At 38.2% G+C, this 22,897-nt stretch overlaps 1 protein-coding gene and 1 pseudogene across 1 annotated transcript in view; one reads left to right on the top strand and one right to left on the bottom strand.

The window, feature by feature from the left end:
* Window positions 1–3,024: 3,024 nt before the first annotated feature.
* SMIM14 (small integral membrane protein 14) overlaps window positions 3,025–22,897 on the bottom strand; it is a 73,273-nt gene continuing 53,400 nt past the window's right edge. Inside the window, exons 4-5 of the mRNA XM_004384664.2 lie at window positions 7,321–7,463; window positions 3,025–4,574 (exon numbers count right to left, since the gene is read on the bottom strand). Of these exons, the coding sequence (XP_004384721.1) occupies window positions 4,542–4,574; window positions 7,321–7,463 (176 nt within the window). The 3' untranslated portion in view covers window positions 3,025–4,541. The remainder of the gene's footprint in view (window positions 4,575–7,320; window positions 7,464–22,897) is intronic.
* LOC105756702 (BLOC-1-related complex subunit 7 pseudogene) lies at window positions 18,751–21,839 on the top strand (annotated as a pseudogene).

The following is a 22,897-nucleotide window of genomic DNA, read 5'->3' as shown; positions in this document are numbered from 1 at the left end:
TTTATGGCATACATAAACAGTTAAGCAATAAATTGCAAATATAAACACTTATTGAAATGTTTATTGAACATAGTCTGTTTGAAAAAAGATATGCAAACTAAAGTTCCTTCAAAGGAATCAGAAGAGAACCCACTGATAACTCCAGTTTAAAAAAATCTGAGTGTGACAGATAATCATGGTTGGTTCTATGGAATATTATTTTTTAGGGAAAAAAGTTCTACAAATTGAGATCCTCAAATGAGAAAACCATCAGGTGAAATATCAGAAAGCACTTACTTTATTTGATTTTATTTTCTGGGAAGAAAACTAGCATTGCAGAGCCATTTAATGAAAACTTGTGACTTACCGGTGATTGAGATATCCATACACATGTATGTAACATGATAAATTTTAGATTGAAAAAATTAATGTCTCCAGGAAATTACGTTTCACAAATACTGCTATTTTAAATAACAGTCGACACTGTTTAAATCACAGACACTGACATTATTGTCATGCCAGAGTAACTTTACCATTTTTACACATATGTGGGTATAATGATCTTTCATGTCTGGACACATTCTAGTCCCAAAGTAAAAGCAAATTTCCATTTGCATGTTTTTAGTACACTGTACATGTTTAACTCCTTTTCAGCAGGGCTTTGAACTGGTTTGTTCCAGTTCAAACCCCTGCTGAGAATTTGCATTTCCACTCTAGATAGACTGAATCAGAATCTACAGTTTAACAAGATCCCCAGGTGATTCTTATGTGCAATAAATTTTGAGCACCAGTGTTCTACTAGTCAAGGAGCCCTGGTGGCACAGTGGTTAAGCGCTCGGCTGCCAAGCAAAAGGTCGGCGGTTTGAACCCACCAGCCACTCTTCAGGAGAAAGATGTGGCAGTCTGCTTCCGTAAAGATCACAGCCTTAGAAACCCTACGGGGCAGTTCTATTCTGTCCTACAGGGTCACTATGAGTCCGAACTGACTCGATGGGAACCCTGGTTGTTGTAAGTTGTGGTTCTCAGAATTGTTCCCTAACCAGCAGTATTAGCATCACCTGGGAACTTGTTAGAAATGCAAATTCTCAGCAGGGGTTCGAACCAGAATGAACCCATTTGTGAAGCCCTCCTTTTGGGTAACATGTCTGCTCAAACAAATTAGTATTAATGGGTATTATTCCCTCAAAACAAACGTCTATCTGCCCCTTTATTCTAGGGGGAAAAAAAAAGAATAACCAAAGAAATGTACTTGCAATCTAATTTCCTAGCGTCTAAGGAGCTCTATTTCTGAATACCTGGCCCCACCTGCTATTATGTAAATATTTTTCTTACAACTTAAAGTTCTCTGTTAGAAGTATCTTTAGTAAGGGGTAAGAAGTCTTATAAAGAAACTGTTTAATAAAGGATGTTAACATTTACTAAGCAAAAGATGTTTGCTTCTCTTCTCATGAAAGCCAAACAGAAAACAGAGTGTTACTAACGTTTTCTATTTATTCATTAATAAAAAGTGCATAGTACAAGCCCTTTATCCCAATCCAAGTACTCAAGAAAAGATTAACAATAAACCCTGGATGGCACAGACATGATTTGTTTGGCATGATTTAAACATTTAAAAACCGCAATTAACACTTAGTATATCACAGAACCACTTTTGCTTTTAACAAAGTAATCATCAGACATGGTATAACAAATACATATGATTTTCATTTAGAAATATTATAATGTTAAGACTAAACCTACTATTGCAATAACAAAAAATTAATCGTTAACTGTAAACTTTTCATTTTTCCTTCTTCAAGTTGCTGTTTTGTGTCTTAAGCTGAGCTGACCAAATTTTTGCACATATTCATTTCAAGTGGCAGACTTTCATTCAGAGTGACAGACTCCCATGGCTCTTTTGAAAGTGTAAGATATCTGTAACTCTATAAACACTATCACATCATATACCACAAGGACATAAACATAACCATGGAATAGCTGCACTCAATAGTTACTTCAGAAAATCTCTACAAGTTATATTATTTGACTTGCTGACCATGGGATAGTGGCTGGATAGCTACCTGCTATCATTTATTATAAACACTTCCAATGTTAACTTTTTCCATATGGAGAGCAAAAAATATTATTTTGTATAAAGGAAAATTAAATAACTCTAAAACAAAATAAACTCTTAATGGCATTTGTGGAATGTTTAAGAGCCAAAGGTCATTAAAATGTGGAGTTTTGCCTTTCTTTTTTCCAGATTATTTTAAAAGGATTGTAGCCATGGTTCAGGTGAATGCTTATAAGCCAAGTAATGATTTAATAATGTGCTCAATAAAAAGGCCACGTGTAGAAGTTTTAAGATTAAATAGAACAATATAAATTACTAGTTAGGTTAACAAGAATACTTTATGTGTAGTATACTGTCTTTTTCAGGAATGCAGAGAAATTTTACTAGCAAAAAAAGACTAAACAACTCACTAAGAACTTCTGTTACTAAGCAAATAGGTCCATGTAGGAAAGGCTAAAATCCTAGTTATAATGTCAATTAAGTGTATGTGACAGAAATGAAGGACTAAAAATCCAGATTTTCAGGTCTATAGCTAACAACAGACATTTTGTTTCCATGTTATGGCCACTTCTTAAACCAAAGCCAATTCTCAATTATTTGTTAGCTGTAGATTCAGTGTATACATCAGTATCTCTGCCAGTGATTGGCTTTCTAGCAGCTTAGAGGACAGGCTATTAGGATATAGGTGCAAGCCTTCAAAGTTCAGGGGGCAAAGGCAGAAAAATGGAATGCTATTGGAACTTAGCTCCATTTTATGCTGTTCCTTCCCTTTCTGCCTTAAATATGCTACCAGCTATAGCTGGGAAGGCTTCCAGTAGGCCACAGCAAAAGGAAAAACCTTTACTCTCTGGTGTTCATTTATCCAGGATCTGACTTACCTGTGTTATGTTATCGCTCTATTAGCACAAGTAATTAAGAGTTGGTTATATTATTTCAAAAAGTTGAATGCAAAGCCAAGATACACAAGGAGGAATGAAGCAGTCAATGTTGTATTATGTAATGAAATGAAATGATGCTCTTTTGGCCTAGAATGTGATCATAGTTAAGAAAAAGAATACTCAATGAGTATATCAGAGATTCTATTAAACAGTACAATAATATAGAGCAGTTTATTCAATTCATACAAGTAATTTCTCAGATCTATACAATGAAAAGCTAGACTGATCTGGGGAAAAAATCCTTACATTGATAGCAAAATATCTTCTAGCCCACATAAGTCATCTGCAATCACTTGCTAGGAAAAAATTCCATAACCACAAAGGTCATGCAGACATTTTTTATGCCATTTGTATTTTTTCAAACTGAGTAGAACAGTGCAACCTTTTACTTTTTTATACATTTCAAAACTTTACTTACATTATGATCATCCCCCTCCCAATCCATCCCATTACCAAGACAGGAGATGAGACAGGGGGTGAGGAAAAGATCCTTGATTCTAATTTTCTTCCTTTTCACTTGGAGTAAGCCGAGAATTCATTAAAAAATTTTAAAGTCAGAACGATAACAAAGGACTTAAAATTTTTTTCTTCAAATAAAAAAACAAGGTAAATAAGTACCAGGCATTCAAATGTCAGTAACCAAACAGGCCCCCGATACAGCTTTAAGAGAGTTTCATTCTAACAGGGAAGTGTCAGAACAGAAAAGAAGCTTCCTGAGAGGCACTAGTCTTAACAATAAATTATAGCTTAAATTACTACTGTATAGATTATACATGGCAAAGGCAGAAAGAGTTAATTTTTCTCCTGCTTTCATGAACCCTTACAAAGCTAGTGTACAGTGGATTACAAGTGTCATATAATGGACAGTTAAACATCCACCAGATTGATCAATTATGTTTATTTAAAGTTTTATTAACATTAGACATTTTTTAATGGGACTAAAAAAGTTAGTAAGCAACCATTTATTCTCTTCTCCAATTCTAGCCACATAAGCCAGCTGTAGCGGATGATACAGATATCAGCTAAAATTTGTAAAATATTCAAAAGGCTGCCATAGTCCCAAGAACAAGAGAAAACAGCCACCCACAAATAAACTGTCACGGTAAGTGTAAATGCAGTATGGTTCTAATTTTCCTTCATACAACTCAGACAAGCCCAAATAACTTTATAAATATCTTACGCAAAAAAGCGATTTTAAAGCCTATCAAAACTATTTAAAATATTTAAATGCAGAGATCTCAAATTTCTTTCAATCAGGCCAGAAACCATCACAAAAATCATCACCGTTAAATATAATGAGTGGAATGTTTAGGTTTATGACAACCAAAAAAGCCCCATGTAACTTTTTTTAATATCATTTACTCAAATATACTGTAAGTAGGAATGGTGATAACACAGGAAGCAAAAATAAGTTCACAAGTGAAATTTCTAGAAGCTCATGAAAACAATACCATCCCACATTGCATATGCAAAAGAAAAAACAGTCCTAATGGGGTTAAGAGTACTCTGGTCATCTTCGTTCATTTGGTCGTGCAAGGTGTTTAGCTATTTTCACTTCCCATATAACAAAGTTAGTCCACAGGAGGGGCTGGTGGATCTTGTCCCTGGCATTAGAAAGAGATAAATTATGGAATTGACTGACTTTATTTCCAGTACAACCAATCTAACACATACAGTCAGAATTCAGCAGCAATGCCCCACCCCCACCACCTTCCTGTACCAAACTATGTACTTATTTGAACTTATCATTCGTTTTTACGTAAGGGAACAGTAGATTAACACTATAACTCTCCAACTTTTCTTTCCTGTGGAATGGAATAAGGAAAATTGTTTAACAGTGATATGATAGCTCTCTCTGCCAGTTCTAGGGGTGGCCTTTAAACCAATAAAGGTAGTTTCATCCCTCTTGCTAAAGTGAATCGCTGAGTAGTGCAATTAAAGTAAAGGCAGGGGCTTTCGTTTGTTTCCCACAACAGAGTATCAGCGAGGAAGCATGTGGCTCCAGCTGCTACTGAAGCCAGCCTGTGATGACAAGGGGAGCCCACCTTGGAGTGAAGCTGATGAGATGAGGAAAGAAACTGGGTCTTTTATGACACTGTTAAACCTGCTGAATCAATCATTCCAAACATCTACCCTACTTCTGAATTTTTTTATTGTATAAACCAATAAAGCCACTTATTGTTTAAACTAATCTGAATTGGTTTTGGCTACTTGCAAAAGAAAGCATCTGAACTATAAAGGCGAGATAAGAATTTTCAGGAATCTTCAGGAAGATTCCATTTGTTCACCCTGACATGCTATATAAGTTCATAGTTTTTCTATTTGAAATTAGAGTCAATACATTTTCTTGCCTATTCCTAGGGCAGTGGGACTATTCCTAGAACCACTAGTTTACAATAAACTAAGGTCCAGAGGACTGTTATTTTGCATTTCTGTCACCTTTAAAGGGTTATAAGTCAACTTACTAAGTTGGATTTCTTTAGATCCAAACATTAAGGAAGTTGTTCTTTGATATGAAAGCAATAAAGCTGTACATAACCAGTTGCCATCAAGTCGATTCCAACTTATGGCAACCCCACATGTGTGAGAATAGAATATGCTCTACAGGGTTTCCAATGGCTGATTTTTCGGAAGTAGATTGCTAGGCATTTCTTCTGAGGTGCCTCTGGATGGCCTCAAACCTCCACCTTTTAGGTTAGTAGCGAAGTGCATTAACCGTGTGCACCACCCAAGGACCCCAAAGCTGTACACAGAAAATAGGAAAAAAAGCTAAGGAAGAAACACTTTATCAAGATAATATGCAAGTTGTTTTGTGAATATCCTCCTTCAAGAAAAAAAAAAACAAAATAAATTTAAGTCTTTTTATATAGTGCTTAAAAAAACAAAAACACACCTGTTGCCATCGAGTTGATTCTGACTCACAGCAACCCTATAGGACATAGCAGAACTACCCCATAGAGTTTCCAAGGAGCAGCTGGTGGATTCGAACTGCCGTTCTTTTGGTTACCAGCTGAATTCTTACCCACTGCACCACCAGAGCTCTTATATAGTGCTAGTGATGCTTTATGTCTTAATTAAAGTCAACATACTACTCACCGAGATGTTCTACTCTTGAAAAAGACCAAAAGCACTGACTAAGTAACATTGCCCGTTTGCTTTCCCCTATATAAGAAATCAGTTTAACTGAACTTTCTTCTAGTATTAATAACGTATTATGAGACTGGGGAAAAGAAGCAATCATTTTAGAAATCCCACATGGTGAAGGCTGAGAAGAGAATTAGTGGGATATTAGGTGTTTAGTAAGTGAATACCTCATGGAAATATTTTTAAAACGATACCATCTAAGTCAAATGGAAAAGAAAAAAACAATTAAGTACTGGTTCTGAAAAGAGTTAAAAGTAATCCTTTAACGGAAGTTTCATTAAAAATAGTACTGAAAACTCTGTTGGACTGCTTCATCATATTTTTCTTTTAGAAGTTTCTAAAAATGCTTATAAGGTGCCCTAGTGGCTCAATGGTTAAAGTGCTCGGCTGCTAACCTAAAGGCCGGTGGTTCAAACCCACCAGTTGTTCCATGGGAGAAAAGACCTGGTGATCTGCTCCTGTAAAGATTACAGCCTAGGAAACCCTGTAGGGCAGTTCTACTCTGTCATATTGAGTGGCTATGAGTCGGAATCAACTTGAGCGCACACAACAATGACAACAAAAATTGTTATAAACATGACTATCAAGATTTATCAACATTAATGATTCCTACCTCTCCTTTTTGCCAGCTCAGTTGATCTATTGTGATGCAGAACTGGAAGAATGGGTTTGAGAGAAATAGGATGCAAAAAAAACAAGAGGAAAACAGGATTTAGCCTGACAGGCTCAGTGGCTCTATTGTATTTAATAGCTAAGACAGAAGGGGAGAGAACAGAGGGAAAAACAATTGAGCTGGAGCTAATGAAGAGAGTTTAGGGGGCTTGAAGCATGAGAGGCAAGGGATCAACTGTGAGGTGAATAAAACTGGAGAATGGAGAACTGGATTTGAGAAAAATTGCTGTGAGTTATGAATAGAATCATTTTTGATGTTTCTCATGTGAGTAAAGATTGAAAATTTTTAAAAATTATTTTGGGGCTACTGGCTTGTGCTTCTATATATAACTCCATGCAGACTAAGCCACTGGGGGCTCCGAGATTTACTAGGACTAAAGAGGAAAAACTTATACTCAATGAGTTAAATCATTTTTTTTGCTAATTTAGACATTTCAGTCAAAACAAACTCCTCCCTCTCCCCAGATCACATTCCCCCTACCCGCCCCCCTCAAACCCTCGACGAAAAAAGGATTTATAATCCACAACACTTACATTATGAGGACTGGTTGGCTTTCCAGGTAAACTGGATCCTCTTAGATTAGAAGGTCTCAGTAAAAACAAGATCACTGCAATAACCATCCAAGCCATCAAGATCATGGTAATACTGATGCCATTATCACCAGAGGGTCCTGGTACTAAAGATAAAAATGTATTTGTAACAAAAACTGAAGCATGATTATAATATTGCTAGATAAGCATAAAAACAAATTCTAATGTTTATCAGCTTGAAAACTGTATTAATCATTTAAAGAAGTATACTTGTGAAGCATTACATCCTTAATTTCCCTTTCCTCCAGTGAGAAAACCTAAATGGTAAATGAGGTTTGTCTTAGTCATCTAGTGCTGCTGTAGCAGAAATACCACGAGTGGATGGCTTTAACAAAGAGAAGTTTATTCTCTCACAGTCCTGTAGGCTACAAGTCCAAATTCAGGGCATCTGCTCCAGGGGAAGACTTCCTCTCTGTGTCAGCTCTGGAGGAAGGTCCTTGTGATGCATCAGTCTTCCCTTGGTCTGGGAGCATCTCAGCACAGGAACCTCAGGTCCAAAGGACGCGCTTTGCTCCCAGTACTGCTTTCTTGGTGGTGTGAGGTTCCCCTGTGTCTCCACTCGCCTCTCTCCTCTATATCTCAAAAGAGACTGGCTTAAGACACCATCCAATCCTGTAAACCTCATCAGTATAACCGCCACTAATCCATCCCATTAGATCACAGTGACTGAGTCCACAACACTTAAGGAAATCACATCAGATTACAGAATGGTACACAATCACACAATACTGGGAATCATGACCTAGCCAAGTTGACAGACATTTTGGGGGGACACAATTCAATCCATGACAAGGTTAAACAGGCCAAAGCCTAATAATAACTGAAAGTTTTAATAGTGCAGTAGTGGTTAATATTTTGGGGGCAACAGAATTCCTTGAGAATCTTAATAAAAATTATGGACTCTTTCCACTATAAGAATCCACGTATATACAATGGAATACTACCCGACCACAGACAAAAATGAATTCCCAAAACTTCTTGCTGACGTGGATGAACCTGGAGGACATAATGCTGGCAAAATAAGTCAATCACAAAAGGACAAATATTGTATGATCTCACTTTTAGGAAATGACAACAATAGCTATATCTACAGAGACCAATGTTCATTGGTGGTTACTAGAGGTCGGGGGTGGGGAGAAGAGGGAGAATCATTCTGAAGACAGTAGTCACTTTTTGTTTCTGGTGATGGGAAAGGTAGCACCGAATGTGGGTGAAGTATTGCACAGCTTGACTAGTGTAGATGATGCCACTAAGATGTACACAAGAAAAAGGATGTACTGGTAAATGCTATAATTTTGCAACAACAACCAAAATATAAATACACACACACATATAGATATATTTAAAGCAAACAGGGGCTAGCTACAGATACTGATACTTCTTAGACATAACCAACTACCTCATGGGATTAGTTTTCTTGAAGACTTAGGGTCATAGTCTTGTGGGACAATTCAGTCAAAAGGCATAATACAGTTCACATAATATAGTTCATAAAGTTTATGTTCTATATCCTAGTTCAGTGAGATGTGGTGTCTGAGATCTTAAAAGCTTGTGAACAGCCATCTAAGATACAACTATTGGTCTCTATTCATCTGGAGCAAAACAGAAAGAAGGAAACCCAAGAATTAGAGAAGGAAATGGAGTACAGGACTAATTGTTTCCATGAACCAAGACCTCCTCTACCCTGAGACGAGAAGAACTAGGTGGTACCTGGCTACCATTACCAAATGTTCTCGTCAGGGACACAGTATGGATCCTGATAGAAAGGGAGAAAACTGTGGAACAGAATTCAAATTCTCAAAGAATCCAGACTTACTGGATTGAAACTGGAGGAACTGCCAAGACTACTGTCCTGAGATAGTCTTTAAAACTTGAACTGAAACCATCCTCTGAAGTCACTTTTAACCAAACAACAGGTTAGCTCAAAAAGTAAAGAATGCCACCCTTGAGTACTGTACGTCTTTAAAAAATTACCTATGTGAGACTAAATGGACAACAGTTACTCTAACACATAGATGAGAAAGATGCATATGTGTGTGTGTGTAGACATCAGTCTTTCCAAGCTCCCTTAAGCAACCACGTCTTACTTCATCCTGAATATCAAGTACCTAGCACAACGCCTGGGTCCCTGGCTGGTACAAACGGTTAAGCACTTGGCTACTAGCTGAAAAAAGTTGGTGGTTCAAAACCCACCCAGAGGCACTTCAGAAGACAGGCCTGGCGATCTGCTTCCAAAAGGTCACAGGCTTGAAAATCCTATGGAACACAGTTCTACTCTGACATGCGTGGTGTTGCCATAAGTTGGAACTGACCCCACAGCAACTAACAAAAAACTACCACCACCATTTTTCTTCTACTGCCTGAGTGGCCAAAAGGAGAGAAAGTGGCCAAAAGGAGACAAAGTCTGATTAAGAGCTGAGCTAGCCCAAGAGCAGGCTGGAAAGGAATACAGTCTCTGATCCAACCCCAGTCACTTCCTCAGAACAGCTAAAGCAGTACTCAGGGTCATCAAAATTGCCTTACAGCATCAGTGCATTAGCATTCTGCTTTCTTTATATCCATGTCCATCCTTTCCTTGTTCCCTCCTGTTACACTAAATGTGGTCCCTTCATAATTAAGATCAGTTTCTCCACTTGAGCTTTGGACCCCATCACTCTTGCAAACATACTATCCATCATCCTTTCCTATATATTCAACCACCCCTTCTCAATTAGCACCATCCCATAAGCATTAAAAATTATCAAGTTTCTTCCATCTTTAAACAAAACAAAAATCTCTCCCTCAACCTTTTCCTCTCCAGCTATAACTGTATTTCTGTCCTTATCATCACAGGTAACATTTTGATAGTTTTCTACATTTGTGATCTACATTTCACTACCTCCCACTCACTCCTCAGCTGGTTTCTATCTCCATGATCATTCAAATAGAAATAGATCTTAAAAAGGTCAACTATGACATCTCCATGCTGCTAAGCCTAATGGGTAATTTTAAGTCCTTATGTTTGGTGACCATTCTCTCCTTTTTGAAACACTTTCTTCCTTTGTCTTCTGTGGCATTACCATTGCCTGATTTTCTTTCTAAGACTCATTTTTCTTGGTCTTTAAATTTTATAATTCCCTATAGTCAATTTTAGTACCCTTCTCTTCTTGTTCTACACTCTTATCCTCACCTGTGGCTTCAATTACCTTTTGTATGCAGACAACACCTAAGTTTATACCCAGCCCAGATTCCTCTGAACTTCAGACCCAAATATCCAGCTGTTTACCTACATCAATAGTTTTTTCTTTCTCTCTCTTTCTTCTTCACATCAACAGTTCTTAAATAATGATGTCCATGAGAGTCATTTGGCAGCTTCCTGAAATAAACGATTTGCTGTCAAGTTGATTCTGACTCATAGTGCCCTTGTGTCAGTAGAACTGTGCTCCAGAGGGTTTTCCATGGCGGATTTTTCCGAAGAAGATTGCCAGGCCTTTCTTACGAAGGTGCTTCTGGGTGGACTTGAACATCTATCTTTTCGTTATCAGCTCGGTGCATTAACCATTTGCACCCACCCAGGGACTCCTTTCTTAAAAACAAAGATGCCCAAACCTCACCTTGGACTTAAATAATCTCTGGAGGTATGTATAGCCTGGCCTTATAGTGGCATCTTAATTCATATTACTATTTGAGAACCACTGGCCTTCTCTGTATTTCCACTTTGGTAACTTAAAGGTATCTCGAACTAAAATTATGAGCTTTCCCCCGGCCCATCCTTCCACGGCCCACACCAAACTGATCTCCATTCATCCAACTGCCTAAGCCAATAATTTTAGGTCAACTTTGACACCTTTCGGGAGCCCTGGTGGTACAGTGGTTAAAGTGACTGACTGCAAACCGAAAAGGTCGGCAATACAAAACCACCTGCAGCTCAATGGAAGAAAGATGTGGCAGTCAGCTGCCATAGAGATTTACAGCCTTGGAAACCCTGTGGGGTCACTATGAGTTGGAACTGACTCAACAGCAGTAGGTTTGGTTTTGGTTTTTGACATCTTTTGTTATCTCTTGCTGACCTTCTATTTTATCTATCATGAAGTTTCTGTCAATTTTATCTCCTAAATATCTGCTCGCTTCTAGCTCCACCACCACACTTACTCAAGCTACCATTACCTCTTCTCTGGTCCACTTCAATGGCCTCTTACCTATCTCCTCATAACTACTCTTGCCTCCTCTAATTCTGTCCTCTACACTGATGACAGAGTGATGTTTAAAAAAAGAAAGAAAAAAGCAAATACTATTATTTTTATTACTAAATAATTACCTTCTGTCTGCAGACCACATATTTCTAGACAAACCAGTCCTAATAAAATGTCCAATCCTCTTTAAAACTCTCATAGTGATAATATGACTCTTAAATCCCTGTAGCTGTCTCCTAGCTTGGTTCCTACTACAGCCTTTCCTTCTTGCACACTGTGCCAGTAAAGTCTACTTACAAATGCTCTTAACATATCTCTCTGCTGATCCACTTAGTGACGCACTCTATACTGCCAACTGCTTCAACTCTGAACTCCTCAGCCTGGCTTTTCCTAACATAATCTGGCACCAGTCATCTACTCTCATCTCTTACCACTTATCAGAAAATGTATCCTTTGCTTTAGTCACCACATACCCTCCTCCCTCCTTTAGTCAGTGGTTCCTCGACATGGCTGTGCATCAGAAAAGCCTGTGACAATATCAGCAGCACAGATTTTAAGGTCCTGCCTCAGACCATCTGATTCAGAAGCTAAGGGGTGGGGTCAGGAACCAACAGTATTTTTTAAGAACTTTCCAAATGAATCTGATGCAATAGCTCAGGGCTGGCTGGGCAGGCAGGATTTACTATCTAATCACATTTAGTCTCTCCTTCGGGGTACTCATTATTTTCCTCTGTCTGGAATGCTCTTTTCCATCTCTTTCAGCCCAATCTTTCCTTTGCCATCTGTGGACTAGTATAGCATTTCTAGCTTAAATGAATGGCTTCTTATTTCCTCTACTTAGGTCACTAACTTTTTAAGAATAGGAATCGTTATCTCATAGCTGTTTGACTTCACCACCACTTAGTGACATAATCTCTGAGTTTCAATTTCCTTGAGAAAGGGAAATATTACTAACATCTCAAAGAGTAGTTGTGAGGATTAAAATGGTCAGTAAATGAAAAGCAGTTACACAGTGCCAAACACACAGTAAGTACTCAATAAACATTAGCCATTACCGGTATTAGGATCAATTAGGGGACAGAAAAGACTGAGTGCAGATAGATCCTGGTGTAAATAACTAGGTTGGCTAAGATGGTGAAATGGGAATGGAAAAGGTACAAATACAAATGGTAACAGGATGGAAGAGGCACAACACTTGGTGACTAACTGGGCTGGTGGTAAGAGGAGGAAGGAAAAGGAGTTAAGGATGTCTCTAAAATTTCTGAAGAGTAATAGTATGCAGAATTTCTCTACTTAAAAGGCTAAATGGATATAGTTTTCCTGACCTACAAAGTTTGGTAAGATCATTTCTCTGCTTTTCTCCAACAATTCAAGGCTCATCTCAGAATAAAGGATAACAGTTGAACCATTTAAAATTGAACTTCTTGGGAAGAGCCAATATTTTCCTGTTTATATCAGTTCCACAAAATTAAGACTGACTGTAGAATGTACTATCACATGGGTATATTGTGCAAGGTATTAACAAAAAATTGGAAACAAACCTAAATGTCTATCAACAGTGTCTGATTAATAAATTACAGTGTATCTGTACAACTGAATACTATGAAGCTTTGGAAAATTTTGAGAGAAGTCTCTATGAGCTATGCTTTTTTTTTTTTGAAAGACAAAAGCAAGGTAAAGAACAGTGTTTACAAAGAAAAGGGAGCAAATAATATATATTTGCTGTACATGTATAACTAAGCTCTGGAAGTATACACAGAAAGCTAATAATACTTAAGGGTGGGAACTGGGTAGATGGGGGAACATGAGTAGGAAGATAACTTTTCACTGTATATTGATTAACTTCTTAATTTTAAACCCTATGTAAAAAAAATAAATAAATTGAATTAAACAACAACAAAAAACAGCCCTGAAGTACTTGGGGCTGAAGACACTGGGGTATCTGGACTGACTTGTTATTGCTGTTATTAGGTGCAGTCGAGTCGGTTCTGACTCATAGTGACCCTATGTACCACAAAATGAAACAATGCCCAGTCCTGCGCCATGCTTATGATCATTGTTATGCTCGAGCCCACTGTTGTAGCTACTATGTCAATCCATCTCGTTGAGGGTCTTCCTCTTTTCCATTGACCCTGTACTTTACCAAGCATGATGTCCTTCTCCAAGGACTGATCCCTCCTGACAACATGTCCGAAGTATGTGAGACGTAGTCTTGCCATCCTTGCTTCTAAGGAGCATTCTGGTTGTACTTCTTCTAAGACAGATTTATTTGTTGTTTTGGCAGTCCATGGTATATTCAATATTCTTCGCCAACACCAAAATTCAAAGGCATCAATTCTTCTTCGGTCTTCCTTATTCACTATCTGGCTTTCGCATGCATATGATGCAACTGAAAATACCATGGATTGGGTCAGGCTCACCTTAGTCCTCAAGGTGACATCTTTGCTTTTCAACACTTTAAAAAGGTCTTTTGCAGCAGATTTGCCCAATGCAATGAGTCTTTTGATTCCCTGACGGCTGCTTCCATGGGTGTTGATTGTGGAGCCAAGTAAAATGAAATCCTTGACAACTTCAATCATTTGTCCGTTTATCATGATGTTGCTTATTGGTCCAGTTGTGAGGATTTCTGTTTTCTTTATGTGGAGATGTAATCCATACTGAAGGCTGTAAGTGCTCTTCAAGTTCTCTTCACTTTCAGCAAGCAAGGTTGTGTCATCTGCATAACGTAGGTTGTTAACGAGTCTTCCTCCAATCCTGATGCCCCGTTCTTCTTCATGTAGTCCAGCTTCTTGAATTATCTGCTCAGCATACAGATTGAATAGGTATGGTGGAAGGATACAACCCTGACGCACAGCTTTCCTGACTTTAAACCACACAGTATCCCCTTGTTCTGTCCGAACAACTGCCTCTTGATCTATGTACAGGCTCCTCATGAGCACAATTAAGTGTTCTGGAATTCCCATTCTTCACAGTGTTATCCATAATTTGTTGTGATCCACACAGTTGAATGCCTTTGCATAGTCAATAAAACACAGGTAAACATCTTTCTGGTATTCTCTGCTTTGAGCCAGGATCCATCTGCTATCAGCAATGATATCCCTGGTTCCACATCCTCTTCTGAATCTGGCCTAAATTTCTGGCAGTTCCCTGTTGATATACTGCTGCAACCACTTTTGAATGATCTTCAGCAAAATTTTATTTGCTGACTTAGATTCCTTGAAATCTCTAGGAATAAGGATGAGTGGAGTCACCATAGGCTTTCTGTGATCACTCGCTGTCTCTATGACAAGTCTCTATTCTTTATGAAGTCTCAAACCAGTTGGAATGGCCTTGAAAAGTATGCTACTCAAGTTCCCCAACACTGCACACAGTTATTAAATATAAGGAATAGACATTTTAACGTCAGTATAGAGAAGCGAATGGGCTTTTTAATTGAATTCATCACTGTGGTTTTTATTATAACATTTTTATACTTAGAAACATTAAAAAGCACAATCACATGGGGGATATGGAATCTGTTTCCTCACTAGGAACTACCTGGAAATTATTTACTTTAGAAAGGTAAACACTTTTCACTCTATGGTCTAGGAAGTGTCAAATCATAAAAACGTAAAAGGACAGGCAGTCCCCCACTTATGACGGGGTTCCATTTCGATGACTCCATCGTTAAGTCGGTTCCAACGTTAAGTTGAATACCCCATTTTTTTCATTACTATTGCCTTTTATTATCAGTATCTTTATAAATCCAATCTTTACTTGTCTTTGGGAGTTGGAAACATTACATATAAACTTACAGATATATTTTAATATATTCATACGTAAAAAATACACAAATCATAAAAATTTACTCCAACAATGAAGAAGAGTTGGATGACACTGGCACTGTCAGTTGTGGTAATAACTCCACTTGTGGAAGGTTATGGATTATCCCTGAGAATGGGGATGATGTTTGTCAGAAAATTAGTGAGAGTTGTCTGTATGATCATTTTCTTTCTTCATATATTTCGAGGTAGCATCTCACTGCTTCCCGCATCTGGCTACTGACTTTAGCAAAGTGATCAGTGTTCGGGTCCATGTTTTCAAGCAACTGAAGCCCCTGGCTTAATTTAGAAAAAACTTCAGCTGATCCTTTCACCAAAATTTTTTGACAACTTCTCTCCTTCCTCTTCCTCATTATTTCTTTCTTCTTCAGCATTTTTTTCTCTTTGAAATCCATTAAGTCCTGATCTGTCAATTCCCTATCTTCGTGATCTATGAGCTCTTCCACATTGGCTATATCAAGTTCGAAATTCAGAGTTCTTGCCATATGGATGATTTCCCCACTGATCTCTTCCATATTATCCTGATTAAATGCTTGGAGCATGTTCACATAACTCAGCAATTGTTTCCATATCTCCTGCATGCATTCTTCCATAACTTCCTCCCAGGAACATGCAATGTTCCAGATACACTGACTGTTGTAAATGAGGTTCAGCTTAACTTGAATACATCATAAGTCAGTGACTACCTGTATAGTGTTCCATATTTTGTTTGAGGATTAAGTCTGTGGTCACAAGCAAATGTGAGTAGAGTTGATGATCAGAGACATTGCAAATAAGATGTCACAGGGAATATTCACAATGAAGCTACAAATAGAGCTGTCAATTTAGCTGCACACCAGGAAGATGAAAGAGTAGGGGGGAGACTCTAAGAGCTGGAAGATCCCGAGGAATTATTTCTATAAACTTGAATAGCTTTCTGGTGGAAAAAGTAGAAGAAAATAGTGATGAAAGGGGACACTGTACAAGTAGGCGTTAGCCCCGTAATTTTTTGTCAGATACAGTGATTAATTATCCTTAGTATAGCTACCAATTTTCAAGCTGATTTACTCCAAAAGTAAGGTAGCCATAGAACTGGTTTCTATACAATGCTTTATCTGAAAGGCAGTCTTTCGTAGCCATAGAACTGGTTTCTATACAATGCTTTATCTGAAAGGCAGTCTTTCAGAAGAGTGAGCAGATGTGTTCTATACTGTTCCAGGGAGCGAAAATATGGTTGGACATCACAATGAAGTGAAATTTAGCTCAATATAAAGAATCATGCAACAATCAGATCTACTACAGTGGAACTGCTACCACATGAAGTAAAGAGCTCTATACTCAATTAAATAATTTCAAATACATGCAACAAACCATTGCAGGCTCTATGGGCATAAAGATGAATGCAAGTGAGTCCTTACCTTGAACAAGTTCAGTCTGGAAGGCAGTAATTGCAAACAACTGTAACAATCTGAGCAGGGCCTTGAAGTAAGACTGGTGGTGATAGGTTCCAAGGGTAATGGAAAAGCATGAGCAAAGGCAGGGGAGCAGGTTGTATACTGGGAATGGCACATGTACACAGGGTAGATGTGAGGAATGGTAGAGATGGGGCTGGGCTGTGAAGGGCCTTAAATGTCATGTTAAGTTAGAACTACCTGTACTAGTGATGGGGGGAGAAGGTGATACTAAATCTTTTAACTGGGGAAATGTCATCATCAGGTCTGAATTTCAGAAAGAGAACAACAGTGTCATTGTAGAGAAATGAATTTGGAAGCTGAGTGACCAAGTAAGAGTCTGCAGTAATAGCTAAAACAACAGGACTTAATTAAAGAAAGACCAGTAGAGACAGAGATGAATGGAACAATACAACAGAGGTATTACAAATATAAAATCAAAAGGATTTGAGGAATAAGGAGCTTAGGATGATCCCTATGACTCCTTAACGTAGATTTGCTATTCTGCTACTTTTAAACTGTGTTGTGTGGAGGTGCCCCAGGGTTTTATTTCAGTTTAGTGTATTTAGGGAAAGACAGGCTGAATAGGCAGCATCCTCTCATTTGTTTACAGGGTTCTACTAAAAAAAAAAAAAAAAGTCTTGGTAGTCTTAGTACCACCAAGGAAGGTCTCTTCCAACTTTAAGATTTTATGAAGCTCTAAAGGTGTGTATCATATTTATACTACTGCAGAGACTTATAGAGTTAAAGTGTATGTACTGCTTATCATATAAAGTATTCCAAATTAACACTGATCCCCTACTTGCTTCAAAGTAGGGGATACCTACATTTAAAAAAAAAATTATTAGTAGAATTTCCAAGTTTACAACTTTAATTACAGGCTTCTTAAGCCAGTTTTCTACTCATTACAAATAATGCTGCAATAAACATTAATGTGAGAGTCATTAGATAGAGGACAAAATAAACTATCCTACCTGTAATGTGTTAACAAGAGAACTTAGTGACCACTAGATATAGAAAATAAAGGACAGAGACGTTAAAAAAAGATGGCAAGGTTTAAACCCAGAGAACTGGAAACTACTAATAGAAATAGGGAGGTAGGGAAATTACTGGCATGGTTCCAGGCATATGAAAGAAGATGAAAATTAAATTTAAAAAAAAAATCTTTTCCTCAGGGAGTTTACAGTGGGGGTTGACATAAGCAAGATAAATAAGTAATATATATATAGTTGACAGAGCTAGGCGCTAAAGGGTAAAAATTAAAACAAGGAAGGGAAAGTAGGTGTGGGAAACAACTGAAATTTTAGACAGGAGGCCAAGGGAGATGCGAAAGTGACTCTGGAGTAAAAATGTGAAGGAAGTGAATGAGTAAGCTGCGAGGCTACATGAAAGAAGAGAATTCAGGCAGAGGGAATAGCAAGTGCTCCTGATTCAAGAGCCTAGTGAATGCGTTCATGGAGGCCAGTGTAGCTGAAGTGGAGTGAACTAGTGAACTGGGTTGGGAGAGGTTGGGTGGGGTTCAGAAATGTAACAGGAATCAGATCATATAGTCCTTATGGGTCATAATAAGGACTTTAGCTTTTACTATGCATGAAATAGGAAACTAACGGAAGAGTCTGGAACAAAAAAGAGACAAGATCTGACTCTCGTTTTGATAGGACCACTCTGACTGTAAACAGAAGGAGGCAAACAGAAGAAAAAGGGAGAAAGGAAGCTACTGGAATAATCTATGTGAGATGATGATGCCCTAGAACAGGGAGGAGGCAGTGAGGGTGGTTAGAAGTAGAATTTTGGATACGTCTTGAAGGTAGTGCTTGCTAATAGATTGATATACAAAGAGCAGTCACTGATGACCCCCAGAAGGTCATTAATAGGTATGGCAAAGACCACAGGAGGCGCAGGTTTAGAGGAGACTATCAGGAGCTCAATTTTTAAGATGTTGCATTTGAGATGCCTGTGAAACATCCCAGTGGAGCTTCACAGAAGACAGTCATCAGCATACACATAAGAGCCATGAGACCAGAAGAGTTCACCAAGGGAGTGAGTGCAGAAAGGAAAAAGGTCTAGGACACGGAAAAGGGATCAGGGACAGACAGGAAGCACCAGAAAGAAGACCGAAAGAGGTTGGATGGCAAGCTGGGACTGGGGAAGGAGGAGAGATAAGGGATAGATATCGATTTGGGAAGCATTAATAGGACTGAGTTATTAGTTATAGGCTGAGAACAGGTAAATTCTCAGATCGTGACTATATATCAGGAAGAAGCAGAAGATTGAAACTTACATGCTAAGTACTAGAAATGTCAGGGGAAAAGTTTTAATAAGAGAAATAATCAACATAAAAATACCAGAGAATTATCAGAATAGCTAAGAAAAACCACCTTCAGCAATCACCCAAACAAAACAACATTAAAAACCCAAACAATATTCAATGCCAAATGTTAAAGCCCAAAGATATTCTATAAACAAGAATATATAGATTTTTTCCCACAATTAACCCGTTGGTCTGTATTTTAACAATTTTAAATTTATCTAGCAGCTGGTTCTATGACTAAACAAATAAATAATATTTCACAATAATTGAACATGTCTAAAACAATGAAACATATACAAAATCAAGCTGTAGTAATTATAAAAGAAAGGCAGAAAAGAACAAAAGGAAACAAAACAAACCCAAAAAAGTCAGGACAGGAAAACAGAACATATATTCACTTAAGATTTATTTCAATTATTATCAAGCCCCAATTTCCCATGATCCAAAAACATTTATCATTTAATTTTTAAAAATAACCTATTTTTCCAAGTGAATAAATAGTACATGTATCTAAATATAAAGAGAGCTATAAAATATATTTTATTATTTTAGGGAAAAAGTATAAACCCATTGAAGAAAATTTAGAATATACAGAAAAGTAATTCTATCACCCAGAAGAAATTACAGCTTAAAAGTATTTAAGAACCTGGCTCTCAGAAAGGACTTCCACCAAATGCTAAAAGCAGTGGGGGAAAAAAACCAAAACTTGCCAACATAACTAAATTAATATCAAGCCTTAGAGTTTTGCCTTTATATTTAGATTAAGGACGTTAACATTTCACTCAGAAATGAGTATATTTGGTTTATTACACATGGAGCTGGTTCACAGGTCACAAATAACCACACATGTAATAAACACTTGTTTTCCCATACAGAGTTCAATAAGATTATTTTCCAACTAGGAGAGTAGGTTTTTTTTTTTTTTTAATTGTACACTAGGGGTAAGTTTACAGAGCAAATTAGTTTCTCATTCAATAGTTTATACAAAAAGTATTTCATGACCGTGGTTTCATTCTCCACAAAGTGTCAGCACTCTCTCTATTTTCTGCCCAGGGTTCCCCATTTTCTTTCTTGTTGTCAGGTGCTGTCAAGTCGGTTCCGACTCACAGCGACCCCATGCACAAGAGAACAAAACAATGCCCTGTCCTGTGCCATCCTCACAATCGTTGCTATGTTTGAGCCCACTGTTGCAGCCACTGTGTCAATCTACCTTCTTGAGTGTCTTTCTCTTTTTTGCTGACCCTCTACCTTACCAAGCATGATGTCCTTCTTCAGGGACTGCTCCCCTCCTGATAACACGTCCAAAGTACATGAGATAAAGTCTCACCATCCTTGTTTTCAAGAAGCACTCTGTACTTCTTCCAAGACAGATTTGTTTGTTCTTCTGGCCAAAAAACCCACTGCTGTTGCGCTGATTCTAACTCATAGCGACCCCATAGGGTCTCCAAGGCTGTAAATCTCTATGGAAGCAGGCTGCTTCCATTGTCCGCTTCCGTATCTTTCTCCTGAGGAGCCGCTGGTGGTTTCAAACTGCAGACCTTTCAGTTAGCAGTTGGTCACTTTAACCACTGCACCATTAATAAGTGCAATCTGGCAATATGTCAAAAGCCTTAAAATGTGCACACAAAGGATGTTTGTTCAAGCATTGTTTGCCCGTTGCCATCGAGTCGATTCCAACTCTTAGCAACCCCATAGGACAGAGCAGAACTGCCCCATAGGGTTTCCAAGAAGCAGCTAGTGGATTCGAGCAGCAGACCGTTTGGTTAGCTGCCTAACACTTAACTACTGAGCCACCTGGGTCCCAAGTTTATAACAGTAAAAATAAATTAGCAACCTGAGATTCCAGCAAAGGGGAACTATCTAAATGTTGTTGCATCCTCAAATGAAATATTATTCAGTCACTGAATATTTTTAACATAAAGATACACTGAAACAAGAATTATCTATATCAGATCAAACTGACAACAGTAAGTTTGAAGCATAGATGAGTAGTTTATAGGGCAATGAGTCTAAGTCAAAGGTGGCGAAACAATACGGGGCGAGATAGGTGACTGCGACTGAGACATCGGATTTGCAAGCATGATTTGATCAGCCCGTGAAAGGGCTTCTCACGGAGAAGGTGAACACCTGTGGTACTGATGCGACCGCATTCACCAAGCAGGTGCTGAAGGACTCATGGAGCTCCGAGTTGCTAGCTCAGGCAGCTCAAAACAGAAAGATGCCACCTTGCACTCAGAAGATAGTTTAAGAGATATGGCAATAATAACAACACATCTTCAATATCAGCAAGAAGCTATTCAGAACAATGCTGAGCAGTCATCAGATCTACAGGACCAGGGGAATCACCTGTTGAAACAGCACAGCATATAACAGTGCAAAAGCATTTCTTTGCCTGATGCCGAGGAGGAAATAACTTACTACAAGCATCATGCCATGGGTTGATTTTTCACTTTCTCTGCCAAAAGTTAGAAAAGATGTGCAATGATGTACAGTTTATCCTGAACAGAAGCTAGGTGGCTCAATTTTGAAAGCATTTCTTAAACTGGACCAACTCGTGTTCTAGTGAAATTTTAAGTTGCTCTGTTGAGTTTGAAATTAAAGTAGAATTAAAAGATGTTTTATGTTCTGCATCCCACTTTGGTGAGTGGCGTCTGAGGTCTTAAAAGCTAGCAAGTGGCCTTCTAAGATGCATCAATTAGTCCCAACCCACCTGGAGCAAAGGAGAATGAAGAACACCAAAGACACAAGGAAAATATTAGCCCAGGAGACAGAAAGGGCCGTATAAACCAGAGACTTCATCAGCCGGAGACTAGAAGAACTAGATGGTACCCAGCTACCACCAATGACTGCCCTGACAGGGAACACAACAGAGAGTCCCTGACGGAGCAGGAGAAAAGTGGGGTGCAGAACTCAAATTCTAGCAAGAAGACCAGACTTAATGGTTTGATTGAGACCGGAGTGACCCCAGAAGACATGGCCCCCAGACTGTTAGCCCAAAATTAAAACCATTCCCGAGGCCAACTCTTCAGACAGAGATTAGACTAGACTATGGGACATAAAATGATACTTATGGTGCTTCTTAGCTCAAGTAGATACATGAGACTAAATGGGCAGCTCCTGGCTGGAGGTGAGATGAGACGGCAGAGAGGGTCACGAGCTGGTTGAATGGACACGGGAAATCTGGGGTGGAAAGGAGGAGTGCGCTGTCACAGTATAGGGATAGCAGCTAGGGTCACATAACAGTGTGCGCATAAATTTTTGTATGAGAAACTAACTTGAATTGTAAACTTTCACTTAAAGCACAATTTTAAAAAAAAAACAGAGAAAGCAAATGAAAGTCCAATTTAATTCATATGGTGCATCATCAAGTCAACTAAGCAAATAAGATTACATTTACCTCTCATTATACATGTGTACATTTACTTAAGGTTAAAAAAATAAGGTGTGAAGAATCTGAAAATTCATTTATGCATTCATTCCACAAACATCTACTATAATTACTAAATGTAAATGGGCTCAATTTATCTTTAAAAAGAAGGGTTACTAGTTTAGAAAATAAAACAAGATGTAGTTACCCAAGTATATAAGAAGCAAATACTTTATTTTTATTTTTTTTATTGTACTTCAGGTGAAGGCTTACAGAACAAATAGTTTCTCATGAAACAGAAGTACACGTTATTTTATGACACTGGTTAACAACCCCACAACATATCAGCCCTCTAACTTCTCAACCTCTTTTTTTGGTGAAAATACACATAGCCAAAGATACACCATTTCAAAAATTTC

The sequence above is a fragment of the Trichechus manatus genome, unplaced genomic scaffold (genome assembly GCF_000243295.1).
Source record: "Trichechus manatus latirostris isolate Lorelei unplaced genomic scaffold, TriManLat1.0 scaffold00126, whole genome shotgun sequence".
NCBI classification, from domain to species: domain Eukaryota; kingdom Metazoa; phylum Chordata; class Mammalia; order Sirenia; family Trichechidae; genus Trichechus; species Trichechus manatus.
This window is presented reverse-complemented; position numbering and strand designations above follow the sequence as displayed.